At 66.9% G+C, this 20,077-nt stretch overlaps 3 protein-coding genes across 7 annotated transcripts in view; 1 reads left to right on the top strand and 2 right to left on the bottom strand.

The window, feature by feature from the left end:
• Nucleotides 1–4,539, top strand: part of GPSM1 (G protein signaling modulator 1) — a 29,194-nt gene extending 24,655 nt beyond the window's left edge. For both annotated transcript variants that reach the window (XM_030838283.3, XM_060300160.1), the window contains exons 12-14: nt 2,519–2,675; nt 3,030–3,238; nt 4,200–4,539. In XM_030838283.3, the coding sequence (XP_030694143.2) occupies nt 2,519–2,675; nt 3,030–3,238; nt 4,200–4,406 (573 nt within the window). In that variant the 3' untranslated portion in view covers nt 4,407–4,539. The remainder of the gene's footprint in view (nt 1–2,518; nt 2,676–3,029; nt 3,239–4,199) is intronic.
• Nucleotides 1,480–10,351, bottom strand: DNLZ (DNL-type zinc finger). 2 transcript variants are annotated; one of them, XM_060300162.2, is made up of 5 exons: nt 10,082–10,351; nt 9,637–9,776; nt 6,553–8,508; nt 2,763–6,350; nt 1,480–2,659 (listed from the first exon to the last, which is right to left on the bottom strand). In XM_060300162.2, the coding sequence occupies exons 1-3, from the start codon at nt 10,280–10,282 to the stop codon at nt 8,340–8,342; spliced, it is 510 nt and encodes a 169-aa protein (XP_060156145.1). In that variant the 5' UTR covers nt 10,283–10,351; the 3' UTR covers nt 1,480–2,659; nt 2,763–6,350; nt 6,553–8,339. The 2 variants fall into 2 exon arrangements, with proteins under 2 accessions (XP_060156145.1, XP_030694170.1); XM_030838310.3 differs by having other exon boundaries at nt 2,763–8,508.
• Nucleotides 10,352–10,353: 2 nt separating this feature from the next.
• CARD9 (caspase recruitment domain family member 9) overlaps nt 10,354–20,077 on the bottom strand; it is a 10,807-nt gene continuing 1,083 nt past the window's right edge. The window contains exons 1-13 of one of the 3 annotated variants that reach the window (XM_030838305.3): nt 19,031–19,303; nt 17,427–17,630; nt 17,117–17,254; nt 16,161–16,465; nt 15,903–16,082; nt 15,660–15,803; nt 15,332–15,457; nt 13,646–13,837; nt 13,168–13,209; nt 12,835–12,883; nt 11,445–11,521; nt 10,866–10,951; nt 10,354–10,774 (exon numbers count right to left, since the gene is read on the bottom strand). In XM_030838305.3, the coding sequence (XP_030694165.1) occupies nt 10,675–10,774; nt 10,866–10,951; nt 11,445–11,521; nt 12,835–12,883; nt 13,168–13,209; nt 13,646–13,837; nt 15,332–15,457; nt 15,660–15,803; nt 15,903–16,082; nt 16,161–16,465; nt 17,117–17,254; nt 17,427–17,610 (1,623 nt within the window). In that variant the 5' untranslated portion in view covers nt 17,611–17,630; nt 19,031–19,303 and the 3' untranslated portion in view covers nt 10,354–10,674. Of the gene's footprint in view, nt 10,775–10,865; nt 10,952–11,444; nt 11,522–12,834; nt 12,884–13,167; nt 13,210–13,645; nt 13,838–15,331; nt 15,458–15,659; nt 15,804–15,902; nt 16,083–16,160; nt 16,466–17,116; nt 17,255–17,426; nt 17,631–19,030; nt 19,304–20,077 lie in introns of those variants that run through there. The other 2 variants (XM_030838306.3, XM_060300161.2) reach the window with 2 other exon arrangements.

The raw sequence follows: 20,077 nt of genomic DNA, 5'->3' as shown, positions 1-20,077 counted from the left end.
CAGTGCCCTGCATGAGGGGGCGCCCACCCTTCACAGGTGGCCCCGGGCTCGGGGAGGGTGAGAGCTGCCAGGCCCCGGGCCAGTCCCAGGTCTCAGGCTGGGATGGCTGTGGTGCAGTGCCTCGGGAGCCTGTCTGGACGACCGTGGCGGGGCCCTCAGGCCAGCCCTGGCCACGGTGGTGATAGCGCCGTGAGAGGCCTACAGCAAACCCCCCTCTCCTTCAGGTGCCTCTCTTGAGCCCAAGTTGCAGCCCAGGGGAGGCTGGAGGAGTGTTGGGGACACGTGTGCCCAGTGAAGTGGGACCCCCAGGTCACACCTTTCCTGGGAGGGGCCTGGCTCCATTCACCTGGCCCATGGTTCACCTGGGAGATCCCAGCTGGGGCAAGACGCTGTGCTCACCCCACACCTGGCGGAGCCGGGGGCCCCCAGCCTGTGAGCAGAGCCCACGAGCGCCTGGGGGGGCACCTCTCCGTAGACCCCACCTTGACGCTGGTCCCCAGCTACTCTCTGCCGGGCCTGCAGGTCCCCAGGAGGCCCGGACTAGGTGCAGCCCCCTGGCCAAGGCCCCTATGGGCCCCTGAGCACCGGCTCTCCCTTCCCTCCAGGTTTCCTGGGCACCACAGGAGAGCAGAGCCCTCAGGGGTGGATTTTGAATCCCCCGGCTCCGGCCTTGGCTCTGGGCCCGCCCTGGCCAGGCAGGGGGTGGGGAGGTGCGACCCAAGAGCCTGAGCCCGGTGGGGTCTCCTCCGAGCTGCCACCTGCCGGCACAGGTCGGAGGGACCACCCGCTCGGCTGCCCCTCCCTGCCGTCGGCCAGTGGGTCCTCCTGGCCTTCGGACGCCTCACTGCCCCAGGGCCTGAGCCCAGCTCGGAGCGGCCCTCACTGTGCTCTGGGAGCCCAGGCTGTGCAGCTTCCAGGGCCCCAGTCTCCTCTGTGAAACGGGCTGGTGTTGGGTCGTCGGGAGCTCTGGGGCTCACACGTTTCAGGCAGGGCTCTGAGCGACGAGGCGGCCGCCAGCCAGCCAGCCAGCCAGGAGATGCACGGGCCAGGGCTGGGCAGGGGGGGCCGGCTTCTCGGGGCGGAGGGAGTGGGGTGCCGATTAGCGCCCAGAGTGTCCTCTGGAAGCCACTCCATCCAGCCGTCAGCCCGCAGGGCCCTGGACCAGGCTTGGTGAGGCTGGCGCTGGGGGTGGGCCTGCTCTGGTCCTGCCCTCTGGGCAGCCCCTGAGAGACCACGCCCTCCATGGAGGTGTGAACTGAGGCCACCCTGCCCGTTGGGACTCAGCCTGACCCAGGGACCTGCTCTCACCCTATCCCACCCACTGCCTCAGAACTGCGGCCCCTCCCCCCATTCTGACCCAGCAGTGGGACTTGCCTGGGTCAGCTGGCTTAGCCCAAGGTCAGCCCTCCCCGTTGCCCAGGCTGCCCACTTAATGTAACTTTTTCTTTTTTATTTTATTTTATTTTATTTTTTGGGCTGCGTTGGGTCTTCGTTGCTGCGCGCGGGCTTTCTCCGGTTGCGGCGAGTGGGGGTTACTCTTCGCTGTGGTGCGCGGGCTTCTCATTGCGGTGGCTACTCTTGTTGTGGAGCACGGGCTCTAGGCACGCGGACTTCAGTACTTGTGGCTCGTGGACTCAGTAGTTGTGGCTCAGCAGCTGTGACTTGCGGGCTCTAGAGCACAGGCTCAATAGTTGTGGTGCACGGGCTTAGTTGCTCCGCGGCATGTGGGATCTTCCCGGACCAGGGCTCGAACCCGCGTCCCCTGCACTGGCAGGCGGACTCTCAACCACTGCGCCACCAGGGAAGCCCCCGGGCTGCACACTCATGCTCACTGAGGGCATCTTCCAGAGCCCCTGTGGTCCAACCACCAACCCAGGGCCCCCAGCCTGGCGTCCTGGCTCTCCCCAGCCACCCAGAGCAGACCCTGGCCCACCACACTCCCGCCTCAGCCAGCACGCAGAGGGAGGGGCTGGGGGATGAGAGCACTGTCTCTAGCGTGGCCCGCACACATCTGCTGTCCTCTGGGGACCTTATAAAACTGTCCAGACCCCACAAGGGGTGGGACTGGGAACACAGAAGCCCTCGCCTTCCCCAGTTCGGGCTCCTTGCCTTTGGTGGTGTGACCTGACATGGTTGGCACAATTGGGTCCAGCATCACCGCTGCCAGGGCCCTGGCACCGCCACGTCCAGTGTGCATCACGGGCTGCCAGGGGGCTAGTCCCTCACTCACTCGTTTACTTGTTTAGCAGACACTGGTGAGCGCTGTGCTGGGTACTGGGGCTCCGGAGGTGCACAGGCATGGGTGGCACTCACTGCTGGCGGCTGACACAAGGGCCCAGTAGGGGCCCCCGGGGGGCACCAGGGAGGAGGGGGGGGGCAGGGGTGGTGCTGGGAGCGGGAGGGGCCCAAGCCGAGCAGCACTCAGCTGCGTCCGGGGGTCTGTGAGGGGCTGGTGACCACAGCAGGGCCACCTGTGGCTGGCCTAGAGCCAGCACTGACTGCCCGTCCCGCCCCCCAGAGCATCCCCCGGGCCCCCTCCTCCGACGAGGAGTGCTTCTTTGACCTGCTGAGCAAGTTCCAGAGCAGCCGCATGGACGACCAGCGCTGTCCCCTGGAGGAGGGCCAGCCCGCAGCCGCTGAAGCCACGGCTGCCCCCACCCTGGAGGAGAGGATGGGTGAGCCCGCGGGGGCCGGCGCCGGTCCCCTCCCTCCACTGCAGTGTTCCGAGGGCGGGGCGTGCCCCCTGTCACCGTGAGCCCCACCTTGCCCAAAGCTGCATCCCGGAAAGCGTGTAATCATCCCACTCTCCGGAACACACCGTGTCGGGGTGCAGCGGTCTCGGAGCGGGTGCGGGAAGCCAGGCTCTCTGCTCTGTCACCCCTGGAGGCCCTCAAGGCGGGCGTCGGGCCCACGGCAGGAGCGGCGGAGAGCAGCTGGGGTTTGGGGTCGGCAGAGAGGCTGCTGGGGGCTCCGGGGGCACAGTGGGCTAGGTCCCTGCCTCCCCGGGCCTGACCCCCTGTGCCCCGCAGGCCAGCCCTCGCTGACGGCCTCCCCCCAGACCGAGGAGTTCTTCGACCTCATCGCCAGCTCCCAGAGCCGCCGCTTGGACGACCAGCGGGCCAGCGTGGGCAGCCTGCCCGGGCTGCGTATCACCCATAACAATCTGGGCCACCTGCGTGGAGACGGGGACCCCCAGGAGCCGGGGGACGAGTTCTTCAACATGCTTATCAAGTGCCAGGTGGGCTCCGCCACCCTCCTCCCGCCTGCCCCCCAGGCCCCTCGGCCCCGGTCAGCTCAGGGCCCCTCCCCGGGAGGCTCCACGCAGGGCCTGGGCCCTCCATCTCAGGGTGCGTCACGCGGGACTGCACCCCAGGCTGGCTCAGCCAGTGTCTCTGAGTGCCCGTGGGTGCTCAGACCCATGGGCCTTCTCCTGGACCCCCTGAGTAGGTCACTCCAGGACATCCTCAGGCCGGCCCCTGCCTACAGTGCAGGAGCCTGGAGCCGGGCGCCTCACCGGGTATTCCTCCAGCCTTCCAGCCTTCCTGGGGGTGCCAGGCGGCACCCCCAGAGTGCAGAGGGCAGGAGGGGTCTGGTCGACACCATGGGGTGCAGCCACCCACCAGTCTGGGCAGGGCAGAACTGCAGGTGGAGTTTCAGGGTCAGGAAACCCTCAGTGAAATGGCTGGGGAGGGGGCAGCCTCATAGCCCCCCCCGTGCAGGAAGCTGGAAGGTTTCCAGATGTGACATTCCTCCCCATGGAGGAGAGGAAAGTGCAGCTCTGGGCGAGTCCAAGGAGCCTCAAAAGCAGCCCCTACCGAGAACCCCCGCCCACACGCACGCCCCACAGGCTATGCTGGCTCCCGGCCCCCTGACCCGAGGGGGCCCTGGGGGGGGCTCGGCACCACCAGCTCCGGGAGCTGCACCCCGTCCTGTCCCCGGGGCTCGTGAACACACCACGGTCTGGCGGCCTTAAGAGCAGGCCTGGGAGGCTCCCACAGCAGCTCGCCCGCCGGGTAGGCCGTTCTCGGGGTCAGGGCTCCCAGCTGTGCCCTGGAGCTGATTCCCAGGGAGGCCCTCCTGAGTTGGCACTGCTGCCGAGTTGTCCCTGGGGCCTCTGAGCGCCGGGCCCAGGCGCTGGACTGGGCCCTCCAAGGCCTGGGGAAGCGAGGCCGCCGACCCGCGTGTCCACGTCTGCCCAGTCCTCCAGGATCGACGACCAGCGCTGCCCGCCACCGGACGTGCTGCCCCGGGGCCCCACCATGCCCGACGAGGACTTCTTCAGCCTCATCCAGAGGGTCCAGGCCAAGCGGATGGACGAGCAGCGGGTGGACCTCGCTGGGAGCCCGGAGCAGGAGGTGGGCGGAGCCCCCGAGCCCCGGCAGCAGTGCCAGCCCGGCGCCAGCTAAGGCCTCGCACCCGCAGCCGGGCCGCCCCACCCCCGCTCCTGGACCGGGGCGGCGGCCCGGGGGGGCTCACAAATGTCCAGGATGCCCACAGCACCCCCCGTGAAGCCAGCTCCTCCCGAGGCCACAGCTGAGGGCAGGCTCTGAGCCACCCAGCCCACCTCACTGAGCCGGACGCTGGGCACGCGGCCCCCGTGGCGTCCCCTCCCCGGGGCAGCAGGCTCGGGCCGGGGCCCACTCCTGTCCTGCGCCGGCCCCTCTCGGTACGCAGCTTCCTGCAGGCCTGCCCCGCCCCGCCCCGCTCCTGCCCCAGGCCGGGCCTTCAGCATGTCGGCCCCAAAGCCCGGTGCTGTCCAGACCTCCACGCTCCCGCCCTGCCCCCCGCCCGGCCAAATGTGAAAACCCCGCTGACCCCAACCCCCAAAGGTGTCTCTGAAGCCTCTTCTCTGTGGCCACCAGCGGCATGGGCGTTTCTGTCCTCCTGAAGCCGGCCTCACCCCTGGGGAGGGCCCCCCCCAGCCCTTCTCCTCTCCCTCCTACCCGGCCTGGAGGAGGAGGCCAGTCCCAGGAAGCCTGTAGCCTGCCAGGCAGTGGAGGCAGTGGCTCCTACGTGGGGTCCCCAGCCCCACCAGGCACGTGCTCCTGAGCCGGCAGGGCGCGGAGGGAAGGGGGTGAGCTCCACATTCCTCAGCTCCAAGCCCAGGAGCCCAGGAACTGAGCCGGCCCGGTTCTGGGAACACCAGCTGGTAGGGGTCTGCACCCTGACCATGCCAGGGTGGGCGGCAGGTGCGAGGGCTCCAGCTCTGTGGCCATGGTGAGCACCCAGCCCTCAACCCCACCGTGGGGCGAGATGACATCACGCCTTCTCCCGTGGGGTGAGTCGGCCCTCGGGATTGGGCAGGAGACAGGCCTCTGGGGAGACTGTGGCCGGCGCCCTCGCCCAGACCCCCCCCCCCTCAGCCCGCCTCCTGTAGGGCCCATCTCCAGCTCTCCTGGAGCGTCCCTGGGTCGAGCCGCAGCCCCACGGCCCCCAGGCTGCCCTCTTGCGTGGCGCCTCACCCAGCCCCAGGTCCCACCCTCTGAGCTTGGGGGGGCCGCCGGGCCCCCGCCCCTCGGTACAGTACAGCCCGGGGCGCTCTGGGCGGAGGGGCCCCGAGGGCGAGGGTAGGGCGGCAGGTGTGGGGTCAGAGGTCAGAGCACAGGCTCCTGCTCGGCCGCCCCACGCACCCGATGTCCGTGCGTATTTGTCGCTCACACGTGTGTTTGCCGTGTTGTCAAGGGGTCTTTTCCAACCCAAGAGGTACATTTGTTCTTCTGTTTTTCCTGAAAAAAATAAAGTCTGCCAAGCGAAAGCTGTCGTGTCAGGATGAGGGCTGGCACAGGTGCTGGTGCTTTCAGAGGCCCAGTGACTTCTCCACCTGGGTGAGCAAGCCTGCACCGTGCCAGGGCCTGGGGCCGGGGAGCAGTGCCCTCCTGCCGCCCCAGGCTGGCCCTGCTCCCGCCCACCCCGCACACGGGCTTGGGGGGGCGGGGCTAGGGCTCAGAGGGGTGAAGCGGCAATCCCAGGGACACACAGCCGGTGAGGGTGCTGGCGTGGGAGCCCAAGTGTCCTCCAAAGCCCACACCTCAGCCCTGAGCCCCACGTTCCCCTCCCAGAGGAGCTCTGGTGCCGAGACGAGGCTGCTGGAAGGCGTGGAGTGCAGTGTGGGGCAGCCCCCAGCGGGGCACAGGGAACCTCAGGCCTCCCTACCGAGCCTGCCATCCTGCAGTCTCTCCTGGGTGAGGTAAAGAAAAGGGAGGGTGGTTGAGAACAAGGCCCATACGGGGAAGGGTGGAGCCCCCAACCCCCCACCCCAGAGAGTTCTCAGTGCTCCGGGAAGTATCGCGGGGCACCATGCCTCTCCGTGGCTCACAGCCAGGCCAGGATGCTAAAGGCTCTGAGAAGTCCTGCAGGAAGAAGTTTGTTTGATGTCCTGGAACCCAGCGTTGCCCATCAAGCTGTCCTCAGAAGACTACGCTTGGGGACGTGCTGTCACAGGATCACAGGAGGTTGGCCCAGATACCCTAATCTGACCATTTGGAGAGGGTCCTGGCCAGGAACGAGGGATGGAAGATAGTTGGGGGGGGGCGTGGAAGGAGCCAGGGGCACCTTGAGAAGGGACTGGAGATGGACGGCGGCTGGGCGGGGGCCACACGGGGAGGCACCAGCGTTGGTCAGGAGGCAGGGGAGGATGGGCCGGAGCCTTTCCTGTGGTTTCTGTGGGAAGAAACAGTGAGGCAGGGCCAGCAGGCCTGCTCGGCCGGTGAGAAGGTCTTCAGTGGCTCTGGGTGGAGGGGCTGCCCGAGTCGTCCGGAACCTGCCCTGGGTGCACTCGCCCTGCCGTGTCCAGGAACTGACCAGCTCTCCAGGGTCAGAGGGCCCAGATTTCAAAACGTCAGAAAGCAGACAATAAAAAGATGTGGCGAGCAGCCATGTCCAGACCGCCCATGGAGGGAGGGCTTGGCCTGCGTGGCCCTCCTGGGTCCCCGCTCTGCGTTCTCAGAGTCGGGCCAGCTCCCTGGGTCCCCGCTCTGCGTTCTCAGAGTCCGGCCAGCTCCCTGGGTCCCCGCTCTGCGTTCTCAGAGTCCGGCCAGCTCCCTGGGCCGCCCCACACCCGGTTCCAACCCTGTGGCGGCAGCGAGGCCCCGCTGCTCTGGCGTTTCAAGGCCAGCGGGTCCCTCGGGGCCTCCGTGGAGGAGCACGCCTGGGGCTGGCTCGTCCGCCATGACTGACTCCGCAAATGTCACAGGAGGCTCTGGGCAGGATAATAGGGGGTTGTTCACCACGGGAAGAACGGCGGGTATTCGAGTCGGAGCACGAGCTGCCGGCGCCTGGAGAGCAGTGCCGAGGCCCGTGCTGACGGGGGCGCCGTCAGGAGCTCGGATCCTGCGGGGATCCTGCGAGATCGTGGCCGGTGATCAATGTTGAAGGTCACACAGCCCAGAACCTTCTGGAAATGAACATGCTTTCATAAACACAGGAACATCCTGAGAAGGCGGGCAAACGAGGTTGGGAGACAAACTGCACAGCCCCGGGGAGGGGGACACTCCGTGGGGCAGGCGGCCCACCGCCAGGCCCACAGCAGCCCAGCTCCCACTCCGCCTGGCCCGCCTGCAGCCACGGTGAGCAGCCCAGCCTGCTGACTTGGCTTGGCCAGTGGCCAAGGGTCAGGGCTGAGGTTGGCACCGGCTCACCAGTGCCATCCAGGGGGCGTCGAGGAGACGGCAGGCGGCACAGAAGGATCTACAGGGCCTCCTTGTGTCTGGCCAGAGGGACAGGACCCCCGGTGGGGCTTGGGGGTGCTGACCCCACTCCCAGGAAGAACAGTGGCTAACGGGCCATCGAGATCGGGGCCCTGGGACTTCCCTGACCGTCAGTGGTCAAGACTCCCCGCTTCCAGCGCAGGGGTCACGGTTTTGATCCCTGGTTGGGGAACTAAGATCCCACACGCCATGTGGCGTGGCAAAAAAAAAAAACAACAACATTGGGGCCCTGACACTTGGGGGCGTGGCGGGGCTGAGCCACCCCGTGCCCGTCCTGAGTGCCATCTTTCCACCTATACTCCTGACGAGGTGGCACCGTGAGCATCTTCATCTGCAGACAGGAAGACGAAGGCTCAGAGGGGCAAAGTGACCTGCCCAAGGCCACACAGCCACAGCCAGGAGGGGCTCAGACTCCACATCCAGCCCCTTCCCACTCAGACATGGCCAGCAGCCACAGGAGGCCCTGGCCTGCAGCCTGGAGGGGCTTGTTGTGAGTCATTCTGACGCCAGAACCAGGGATGACAGGAGAGCCCCAGGTCCCAGCATCTGCAAGTGATGTTGGTTTATTGATAGGAACAGGCAAGTCCAGCGTGGCTCAGGGCCGGAGCATCCTTCTTGGAGGCACAAGGCGGGTCAGCTGGCCTCTTTGTTGCCAGGGTGGGTGGGATCCTGGTCCTCAGCCCCTTCCATAGCAGTGGTGGATTTGGGGGGCCCCGCAGCCTCTAAAACGAGCTCCAGGGCCCCCTCGCCAGCCACTCGGCGTACCTTCTCCCCTCTGGCCGCCAGGATTTCTTCAATATTCCTGAGAAAGACGGAGGTGCCGTGACACTCCAGGCCCCGAAGCTGTCCCGCATCTTGGTCCCTCGAGAGCACCCCAGGCCAGGCTCGAGCACATGAGTCCCTGTGCTGGTGTGGCATCAGGGCCATGCAGCCAGGAGGCTCCTGACCACTGCCCCCCCACTGCTCTCCACAAGGTGGTGAGGCTGACCCTGCAGCCCCAGGGCCCTGACCACTCCATCTCACACACACCCCCAAGTACGGTGCAGTCAACCAACCGGTGTCAGCAGAGGACAAGAAAGCTGCATGCTAGGATCCCTGCCCACAGCGGGCACTCAGTGCATGCCAGGATCCCTGCCCACAGCGGGCACTCAGTGCATGCTAGGATCCCTGCCCCACAGCGGGCACTCAGTGCATGCCAGGACCCCTGCCCACAGCGGGCACTCAGTGCATGCTAGGACCCCTGCCCACAGCGGGCACTCAGTGCATGCCAGGATCCCTGCCCACAGCGGGCACTCAGTGCATGCCAGGATCCCTGCCTCACAGCGGGCACTCAGTGCATGCCAGGATCCCTGCCCACAGCGGGCACTCGGTGCATGCCAGGACCCCTGCCCACAGCGGGCACTCGGTGCATGCTAGGACCCCTGCCCACAGCGGGCACTCAGTGCATGCCAGGATCCCTGCCCACAGCGGGCACTCAGGAAGGAGCGCCTAGTAGGGTGAAGGAACCACAGGGTGAAAGGCAATTTGTTGCCTTTAAGAGTCAGCCTAGTCTGACGCCCTCATTTTAGGGTCGGCCCGCGGCCCTGACATGTAACCAGGTCCTACCTGCCCCCACAGGCTGTCAGTGAGGGCAGAAGTCAGGCAGTGAACCAGGCTGAAGGAGCTGATCTAGGGTGGAAGATTTAGCAAATCAAAACATGTTCCAATCTTGAGCACACTTTTACTAAAAAGTTACTTGTGTTTTATCTGAATTTCAAATTTAACTACATCTCTTGTATTGATAAGGAAGCTGGGCTGGAGATGTGGGCTCTGTAATCCTCACTAGAAGGACGGTGCCCCAGGGAGGTTGGCTGGGGCTCCAGACTCAGGATGGACCAGGCCAGCACTGGAATATAGACTTCTGTCCCCAACCCTTCCCGGGTAGCCTCACCTCTTCCCATACAGGTCCGAGAACCAGCCCAGGTTGTCGGCGATGATGTGGTGGTTCTGGCAGCCGGGGCAGGTCACAATGACCACACCCTGGTGATAGGCGAGCTTGGAGATGTGCTTGGAGGACCTGGTCCCACAGACCTGGTGGAGACTAGGAGGTGAAGCCCTGCTCCCGCCCCGCCCTTCCCAGAAGGACCCGCCCCCTCCCCCCCGTGATACCCCCACCACTCCTGGAAGGCCCCGCCCCCCGGGTTAGCCACACCCCGCATGCCCCCCGCCCTCTCCCAGAAGGATACGCCCCCGAGGGATAGCCCCACCCCTCTCCTGGAAGGCCCCGCCCCCTGAGGACAACCTCACACTTCCTCGCAGTCCCGCAGCGCCGTCCTGCGCCAGGCGCAGGTGTGGGCCCGGGCCCGGCCCCGGCCCCGCCCCCGCCACGTGCCCACCTTGCAGGTGTAGACGAGCTGGTAGTGCGCCGGCCTGGGTCCTGGCTCGGAGCTCAAGCGCCGCCAGCCCCAACCCCAGGCCCGCCTTCTCTCCGCGGCCTCCAGGCGGGCCCCGCGCCCCCACAGCCACCTCAGGCCGGGCCCCCGGGGCCGCGCGCAGCTCAACAGTATCGGCAAGAGGCCCAGCGCCGCCCGCGCCATGCCGCCCGCCGGCCGCCCCGCGCAGCCGAGACCGCCCCGCCCCGCCCCGCGGAGGCCACACCGCCGCCGTCTCGGATGCGGGCGCGCGAGGGAAGCGGCCCTGCTCGGCTTCCGTCCCGGCGGCGGGCCGCGCTCGGCTACCCCCTGGCGGCAGGCGTTGCGCGCTGGCCGGCGCGGGGTCGGAGGGTGCGCGAGGCAGCAAGACCGTCGGAGGCGGTGGTGTCCGGACTGCGGTCGTTTATTGACGGGGATGCATTTTTAACACTGCAGCACGCGCGTGCATCACACAGAGAACAAGCCCGTGCTCGCCAAGGAAGAGGCGGCCTAGCGAGGCAGCTCCCAGGTGGCGCCGTGTCCTCCTCCCACGACGCGCGGCTGGACGGAGGGGCCGGCTAGGAGCCCTCGGTGTCGGTGTTGTCGCTGCCCGTGGTATTCTCCCAGTCCACCTCCCCCTGCCTCGCGCCGTGCTGCATCTTCCTGAGGGCCCGCTTCCTGCGGGAGACCCAGGCGGCGCAGGTGGGCGCAGGTGTGCGCGGGGCCACCGCTCCCTAGCCCCCCTCGCCCTCCGCCCACGCGGGCCCACCTCCGGTAGTTCTCGAAGCTCTCCTTGAGACGCCGCCGCCCCTTCTCCTTCTCGGGGGGCTCCCCGCCGCTCAGGCCTGCGTCCTGCTGGAGGGGCGAGGCTCAGGCTCCGGCCAGCGCCCGCGTGGGCCCCACCCCCGCCCCTGGGGCTGCGCACGGGGGGCCGGGCGGGCGGGACGCGCTTTCTCTCAGATGACAGGACTGGCCTGGGACGCACGCACAGCCAGCAGGGATGGGCTCCAGGCCAGTGTTCCTTCTACTACAGTGTCCGGTGCGGCCCCCTTGCCGTCGGGCTCCGTGCAGTGGACAGTGAGGCCGAGTTCCCACTCAGGTTAACGCTGCGCCCCATCCAGAAGATGGGCCCGCTCCCTGCCCCCTCTCCCGCTGCTTCGTCCAAGAAGGGAGGGGGCTCAGCTTCACATTACAAAACCCACACCCCAGGAGCCCATGGGCAGAGACCTTGTGATCACCCCCCAGGCGTCCAGGTAGAGGAACCACTCTCCCCGTTCGTTCGTTATCATTCACACTGAGACCCACACCAGGGGCCTCTCAGGGCTCCAGGGACCCCAGGCAGCCTTACCTTGGGGGCCAGTGAGAGCCGCTCCTTCTGCAGAGCCACAAAGGGCTGCTCAGGGCTCTCCCCGATGGCCGGGCCGCCTGCAAGGGAGGTTGTACCTTTTGGTCCTGCCTACCTGCCAGGATCGCGCTCGCCAGCACTTCTACCCCCTAGCCCGGGCCAGTCCTGTGCCACCTTCTAGGTCCTTATTGGACCCCACAAGCATTCCCATTGTATAGACATGGGGACTGGGGCTCAGAGACCTCACTTCCCACTCCTGGCTCCCGGAGCAGATGCTGCGCCTCGTCCCTGGGCAGGGGCCAGGGCTGGGGCACTGCAGCGTTGGGAGCAGAACACTGCAGGCTGCTGGGCTCCCTCCACATCTGCCAGGGCCTGGATGGGCCCAGGGCTCAGGACCCACAGGAAAAGTGCTCGGATGGGCTGGCTCCCCTAAACTGTCCACGATGGGCGACTGTGGCTTCCAGGTCTTGGGGACATTGTGGTGGGAAAGGCCCAGGCCCAGGCCTTCCCCTCCTCCTTGGCCTCTGACCCTGAAGCCTGCGCCACCTCCCGCAAGGGGCCGCATCAGCCCTGGGTTGGGGCTCCCAGGACGGCTGGGCCAACAGCCTTCCCCTCCCGTTGACTGCCTGCGGGTCCTGCCCGCTTGTCCCCACGTGGGGGCTCACTGGCCTCAAGTTCATGTCTTTGGGCAGCAGCAGAGAGACCAACCACTTACTTCTCCATTTGCTGCCTCTTCCTCTTTCAGCGCCCCTCAAGAAGCTGGGGTCAGGCCTGACGCTGAGGAAGTCCATCTGGCTTCACACACTACCTCTGCGGTGGCGCCACCACCACCACCCATCCTCCCAAACTCCCATCTGACACCCACCTTCAGAGCCAGCCCCTTGTCATCCCCACTGGGCCATCTCCCTGCCACTTGCTGTCCTGTGCCCAGGCAGGCAGAAGTATCCCGCCCCTGCCACCTTAAGGCCCCAGTCACCCTGAGCTGTCCCTCCTTCCCTGCTCTGTTCCACTTCCTGGCAGGGGCTACCTCCCCAGCTCCCTGCTCTGGAGGGCAGGGTGCCTCCACTCTGCAATCCCGGGGCCTGAGTGGGCTGCGATGGCCAGGCGTGTTCTCAAGGTGGGAGGTGGGATGTGGACCTGCAAGCCTGGGCCCCGGGTTCCAATGGGGCTCTTGTTTGCTGGCTGGGGAACCTTGGGGGTTGCTTATCCCTCTGGGCCTCAGTGTGCCCATCTGTGAAGTGGGGCTGTGGAGGTCTATGGGCCAGGGCTGGGGCACGTGTCCCCAGGTGCCGGCGTCATGCGGTGTGCGTGCTGAAGGTCGGGACGGGTGCCCGCTTGCGGCCAGAAGGAGGCCTTAGCCAGATCCTCCGGGACAGGCCGCTCGCCTCCTCACCTTTGTCTGAGAGCTGGGCGTCCTCCTCTAGGTCCTGGGGGAGCGAGAGCTTCCCAAGAGAGAAGGGCAACTGGTTAGACCACGAGTCTGCCAGGACAGGACCTGACCCTCAGCGCTGCCCACCCACTGCTGCGCTCCCCACTGCCGTCACCCCCTGTGCCGGCTTCTCAGGGAGGGACCTACGCTGCCCAGCCGGGCGTTGGGAGGATGGCCAGTGGTGGGCTGAGCTCCCAGAGCTTCTGAGGGACCCAGTGGGACTGTGGTCCGGCAGAGGCTGTGGCCGGGAGTCCGGGGTGAGGCTGGCCCTGGGCCCGCCCCCAGAGTCACACTCACCTCCTGGGAGTTCCTCGGTGAGCCGTCCTCTAGGTCGGAGCTCTGTGGTCACAGAAGAGGGGTCGGTCAGCAGGCTGTGGGGAGACCGAGCCACTCGAGGGCACGGGGTGGGGTCCCAGGCCAGCCCACCCTCCAGGCCATGGCTGGGCCTGGCCCCTGGCCAGAACGCCCCACCCCCCACACACACCCTGCCAGGCCCTGAGCTATGCCAGCTCTGCAGCCCACCTCCACGAGGGCTCGGTGGGCAACCTTACAGAGGAGGGAGGGGCTCAGGAACGTCTGGGGACCTGCCAGAGCCAGCGGCAGAGCTGTGGCCGAGCCAGGCCAGGCCCAGGCCCCTTGGTGGCTCCTCCTCTGGGGTCTGCAGTCTCTAGGGACACACCTGCCCCCATGTGGCCGCACCCCCAGAGCCCCACCATGGCAGAGCCATGGTTCTCTCTGACTGAGGGACACCGTAAAGGCCCCGGGGGAGGCCCACCAGGACGGACGTGTCCAGCTGCTGCCACCGGAGGCGGCCCTCGGCCGCCAGCAGCTGGCCCTCGCGCTGGAACAGCTGCAGCTGCAGCTCATCCGCCGTCTCGCTCAGCTCGCGGACCTGCTTCCGCAGCGCGTCCTTGTCCTGCAGGCTGCGGGCGTGCTGTGCGTGCAGCTCCTCCCGCGTCACGATGGCCTGTGGGGCAGCGCAGGGCAGGGCAGGGCAGGGCAGGCGCGGCCCGTCTCCCTGCCCCCCCGCAACCCCCCGGTCTTTCATTTCCCCTCCCGGCTCTCTCACTTCTCAGCACAGCCCGCCTTATTTCTAGCAGTGCTCCTGGGATAATTTCCAGCAACATGGCCGGGGACGGGGCGGGGGCCAGCGCTGGCCTCTTCCCCTTTCTTAACCGAGGATGTCACTCGTGTTTTGGGGGTTGTAGATGCAATACAGGCTCAGAATGGAAAGTGTGGACAGCTCAGAAAATATAAAGAAGAGAATACCCCTGAGAATAGCCCCTGCTGACCCTGCAGGGTCAAGTCCTGCTCTCTGGGCACATTCAGCCGTGTTCACGTGCCCACACGTGCGTTTCGTACTTCCTGGGTACAGCTTGACCAAGAACACGATTGTTGACAGCCATGTAACATTCTTTAAGACGAACACCCCACGCTTTATCAAGCCAGTCCCCCATGGCGGGGGCACTGAGGTCAGCCCAGGAGGCCAGCCCACGACCCACAGTGACAGGCCCAGGAGGCTGCGGCTGCGAGGCACACTTGTAGGAAGCCAGCCTCGCGTCCAGCAATGATCCAGGAGCTAACACACACCCCTGCCTCCATAGACCCCGACAGCCAGGGCTGGATTAGTAACAGGACATCCTAAATTTCTGTGCCAGCTTCCAACTCGGGACCCACCAGAGAAAACCCTGCCACTCACCTTGGCGGCCAGGTGCCAGCGTCCCTGGGCGGGTGGCCTGCCCTGGGTGCCACCAGAGGCTGCGCGTCCCTGCTGGCCATGCACGAGGCAGAGGGGGGGCTCTGCTCGGGCAGCTCCGGGAAGGAGCTGTCCTGTCAGGTGAGCTGTGCCCATTTCACACCTGCTGCCCCAGACCGCACTGCTGCTCACGGCCTTGAGGGAAGCACGCATCTGCCGGGCTTTCTCTGCGTTTCTGTTATTCCCATGAGAGGGCTTTCTAAGTGAGTTTGCCGGGGAAAAGGAATCTACCTCTTCAGGCTCCTATACAGACTGCCAATCACCCTCCAGAAAGTGACTGAGGCGACAGCTGTAGCTGATCAGAAACGACCCCGAGCCGTGACAGGAAAGTGATGGGAAACGAAGAAGCAGGTGCAGCCCTGCGCTGGGGCGCCGCCTCCCCACCCAGAAGAGTGCAGCCGGCCAAGGCGCCCGTGGCATTTTAAGCGAAAGAAGTCTTTGCAAAACGAGTCAGAAAGCTTCCACTCTTATAAAACAAAAATGAAACTACAAGTACGCTGAAAAAAGGCTGGCAGGTACAGCAGAAGGTGGAGCGTGGACTTCCTGGCAGCAGGTGGGGCAGAGGTGGAGGAAGGGGATTAACTCATTAGCGTTCACGTTTCTAAACGAGCATGAACTGCTTTTGTCTGTGCTCCCTGAAAACCCACCGTGACAACTGCATCCCTGAGAGGCCACTGCGTCCGGGGAGGGCTGCGCGGCCCCTACCTGGTCCCGCTCGATGGCGACCTCCTCCATCTGCTGCAGGATGGCCTCGATGCGGTCCTTGTACATCTTGGAGTCCTTCCGCAGGGCCAGGCACTGCAGCTCGAACATCTCCTTCTCCTCCGTGCACTGCGGGAGACGGCAGTCAGCCGAACCGCCTGTGGCCCCGCCGGCCCAGAGCTCCAGACCGAAGCTGGGCCCCGACGTGCCCGGGGAGCGCGGGCGCCAGGTGGGGCGGAAGGCCGGCCCTCGCCTCCAGGCGGGGGGAAGGAGGGACGTGGAGCCCCGCTCAGTCGGCCCAGGGCGCACCCCCCACCTGCCCGCCGCGTACCCGGGCGCGCAGGGCCTCGGCCTGGCGCAGGTCCTTGCGCAGGGAGAAGATGGTGGCGGTCTGTTCCTGGAGGTCCCTCTGCGCCTGCCGCCAATCCTCCTCCAGCACCTGGATGTAGGGGCTGCTCTGGTCTGGCTTCCCCTCCTGTGGGTGCGAAGGGAGAGGGCGGCAGCACAGCGGGGCTGGGAGGCCCAGGCCGGCCCCCCCGCGCCCGCCCCGCCGGCTCGGCCCCCGGGGCCCCACCTGGACGGAGGCCTGCAGCTCCTGCACCCGCGCCTGCAGCAGCGCCTTCTCCTGCTGCAGCTCCCACAGCAGCTCGTGGCTGGGCCGCTGCTCCATGGCGTGCTTGAGCTTCAGCGTGTGCCTGCGCTCCACCGAGCACTCGTCCTCTGCCTTCATGAGGCTGTGCTTGAGCCTGTCGATCTGCGGGACCGGCTGTCAGCACCAGCCCAGGACCCCGGCGCCCGCCGCCCACCCCAGGAGCCCCGCCGCGCAGGGCACCTCCAGCTGCAGGTCGCGGTTGCGCATGAGCGCGGCGCCCCGCTCCTCGCTCTGCCGGGCCAGGCGCAGGGCCAGGTCGTAGTTCTCGTCCTTGCAGCGCTGGAGCTCGCGGCCGCCCACCTCGCAGGCCTCCTTGAGCCTCTGCACGCGCTCCCGGTGCTGGCGCAGCAGGCTGTCCTTCACCCTCAGCTCCTTCACGAGGTCATCCTTGGAGCCCAGCCGTGCCGTCAGGTCCTGCACCTTCTTCTGCAGCTTCATCACCTCGCTCATCAGCAGCTGCATCAGGCCCGACTCCCCGGATGCGTCTGCGAACCAAGAGGGCGTCACATGACGCATGGTACACCTGGCCCCTCCCCGGCCTCCGCTTGAGGACCAGCGGCTCCAGGGGAGCCTGGCCAAGGGGTCAGTTCCCAGTTGCGGCTGCCCCCCGTCCCGGAGGTGAACTCACCTCCCAGCCCTGTCGCCACCCCCTACTCCCAGGGCAGGGCAGGGCAGGGCAGGGCAGCCCAGGGCCTGGGTATCCATCCCTCTTTGTCTAATCCTGATTGAGAGGCAGGGGACGCGACTCGGGGACGCCTCACAGGCTGCTGGGGCGAGCAGGCCTGGCCTCTCGGGCATGGCTTTAGCGGGGTCACATGATCTTCTGGGCAGGAGGGCCTCTGAGCCAAGAATCAGCCTGTGCACCCCACCTCCCACCTGCTCCCCACTCCGGAGTTCGGGTCCCCCTTTCCTCCAGCCTCTGCTCCCTCCACGAGCGTTAGGAGAGCGGGATGGGAGTGACACTCAGACCGGGCCCAAAGCTGGCACCCTTCCCACACACCGCTCGCTCCCTTCCTTTCATACGCGATTTATCCATGAGGGGACCAGGTGGGGAGGGGGCCGCCGGCTGTAACCCACACCATCCCCCGCCCCTCCATCCGGGCCCTGTGCCTCCAGGCCCGTGTCCCGTTCCTCACCGATGATCATGGAGAAGACGCGGGTGGGCTCTTTGCCCGTGACCTTCCTGTACAGCTGCGGGTAGTAGAGCTCCAGGCTCTCTAGGAACGCCACGTAGCCCTTGTGGCCAGTCCGCTGCAGGATGTCCAGGAGCACACCTGCGACCCAGAGGACACGTGTGGGCACGCAAGGCTGCAGAACCCCAAGAGGCTGCAGTGGCGGGGGTCTGGATGGCTCTCCCAGGGCCTCAGCTGTGTGTGAAGCACCACAGCTGCGGGCAGATGGGGCCGGGGGGCCTCCGGGGGACGGGGGTGGGGGATGGGCACTGACCCACTTTCCGCTTGCGGATGACCAGGCTGGGGTCGCTGAGCACCTGCTCTTCGTCATCGGGGTTCAGGACCTTGCACTGGCGCAGGTAGGGCGTGATGCGGGCGGGGTCGATGATGGAGATGAGCTTCACACGGAAGCCCTCCAGGGCGCTCCAGCACTCGTCCTCGTTCTCGTAGTCGGACATGGCGTAGTCGGGGCAGGCGGCTGGGAGGGATGCCGTGGCTGAGCAGCAGGCATTGCTGGGAGCCAGGCCTGCGCCTCGCCCGCCAGGGCTCTGGGCAGAGCCAGACCAGGAACCCAGCCCAGGGGCGTCCAGGAGAGGGGCCGCCAAGAGAGGGAGAAGCCCCCGCTCCTCCCGTGGGCTCGCCCGGCCTTGCCCTTCACGGCCCTGCTCCCGCCCCTCTGGCCGCCCCGGGCTTTTTCTCTCCCTGGGTCACCCCAATAAGCATGGGGAACGGCGTGGAGATGCTCCAGGGTCAGGTGGCATCTAGGAGAACATGCTCCCCTGCACTACAGCCCTCCTTTGGCCCTGTCCCCCCAGAGCACCCCAAAGTGCTGCGGGGCAGGCGGGAGGCTGCCCCCTACCCACGGAGCTGTTTGCGCCACCTACCAGCACAACCTCCCTGGCACACGGGGGAGGGATCCCAGCCCCAGCCCCCGAGGTGCCAGGCTGTGCTGGCGGGACTGCCTCTTTCCTCGCGGGGCAGTGCCTGCTCACATCCACTCCCATCCCCTCCTCTCCTTCCGCAGCTGGTGACGCAACAGTCACCTAGCAGCTTCCGGGCCGGCCTGCTCCGGGTCAGGCTCGGTGACAGGGTGCCCTCCAGGAAGGGTGACTGTGGACGGCCCACGGTGGAGGGAGAGCCAGGGGCCCGGGCGCACTGGGAGGGGTGGTTGTGTCGCCCAGGGCTGGCCTGGAACGCAGCTCCGTGCCTCCTCCAGCCTCTGGGACACCAGCCGTCCAGGCTCCTCCTGTCTACCTCCCAGGCGAGGCCTGCTCTTGGCCGCACTCTTGGGGACCGTCAGGCCAGCTCTCCGACAGGGGACCATCTACGCTGAAACTGCCCGCCGCTATTCCCTTCTACACTACCAGTGGGGGAACCACTCTCTCCAGGGTCAGGCTGAGCCGGGAGCAGCCATGTGGTGGCCTCCTCCCAGCAGTGGGGACGGAGACCCTGACCCCGCCGTCGCAGGCTGAGCCTTTGACCTGTGTGGGAAACACCGGCTTCCAGCCCAAAGGGACTGGGCCACCCTCCTAGAGACGCAGCTGGCAGCAGGTTCGCGCTGTCCTGTCAGCCCACCCACCCAGCAACAGACAAAGCATTGAATGAAAACACCAGCAACTTGGGGTCTTTGGAGTGTCTGGCCCGGTCCCCGCCTTCCTAGCCTGATGTCCACGCGTCCCACACCTGACAATGCCCTGCTGCTTATTCCAGTGAAACGACCAGCAGGTACCGGGTGGCTGTGAAGGGACAGGGCAGCAGAGCGAGGCCACCCGATGCCCTCCTGGGGTATCTGCTCCAGACCCCGCTCCCTGCCCCAAGCCTGAGCTGGGCCACAGCGGCTTCCCAACCATCTGAAGCAAGGGCACCAGGCCGGCCTACCTCGGGGTCCTCCTGGGGCACCTAGCCGGACACCGGTCAGCCTGGGCCGCCCGATTCAGTGTGTGGCAGGACTGCCGGGCTGCCGGGACAGAGGGCGGGCGGGGCCAGAGGAAAGCCGCGCACTTCCTGACGGGTCCGCTTAACCCCACAGAGGCCCGCTGTCCTCCCGCAGGGGACCATCTCCGCGCTGCCTTCTGACTCGCCCAAGCAGGGCGGCCCCAGGAGGCGGGGACAGGGAAGTGGAAGCTGCCGGCTCCCGAGGAAAGCGGCTCCTGCTTGGAGCCCCCCGCGCTGCGCCCCCCCACCCCGGGTGCCTCCCCGCCGGCCAGCCCAGTGCCAGGGCCCCGGAGCCTGCCCTGGAGGCCCAGCCCGACCCTGCAGAGTGGGAGCACGAGCCGTGGCTCTGCCAGTGTTGGACGAGGCCAAGCCACCGTCCCGTCCATTCTGGTTCCATAAGGACTGCAGCGTCGTGTCCAAAGAGAGCATGGGGCTGGCGGGGGGGGCGGGGCTGCAGGCCCTCAGCCTAACCCCCAGCCCATGGTGCAGCTGGCTCAGCCTCTCCCTTCCTGGGAGCAGCCCCTCCCCACCAGGACACACGGGACAGCGACAGCAGGGCCCCACGGGAATCCCCAGGCCACCGCCTCACCAGAGTGGCCTCACTGGTTGAACTGAGAGAGCTGCCACCTGCCAGGTTGAGCAACAGCTCCGGGAAGGGGCTGCGGCTGGGTGGGCAGGGGCCTGACCAGCACTGCTGGCTCCCTTCCTGTAGGGTCCTGAGCCCCTCAGCCCCAGGGTTTTTCTCTGCCTCCGGGGCCCATGGTGGTCAGTAGGCTAAACCCCGGGAATCCTGGCACCACCAGGCGCTGCTGAGTGGCCGGCCCTCCCCGCAGGCCTCCAGGAGGCCCGAGGTCACCCTCCAGGCACGATCCTCCAGGCACAGGCAGGCCCCTAGCCCCCTGGGGGAGCCGTGTTCTGGGGGATCCTGCCCTGGACTGGAGGGTCTTGGGGGGGAAGTCCTGGTACAGGAGTGGCAGGAGCTGCGGCTCT

Source organism: Globicephala melas, chromosome 6 (genome assembly GCF_963455315.2).
Source record: "Globicephala melas chromosome 6, mGloMel1.2, whole genome shotgun sequence".
Lineage (NCBI taxonomy): Eukaryota > Metazoa > Chordata > Mammalia > Artiodactyla > Delphinidae > Globicephala > Globicephala melas.
Note: the sequence above shows the minus strand (reverse complement) of the source record. Positions and strands in the feature narration are given on the sequence as shown.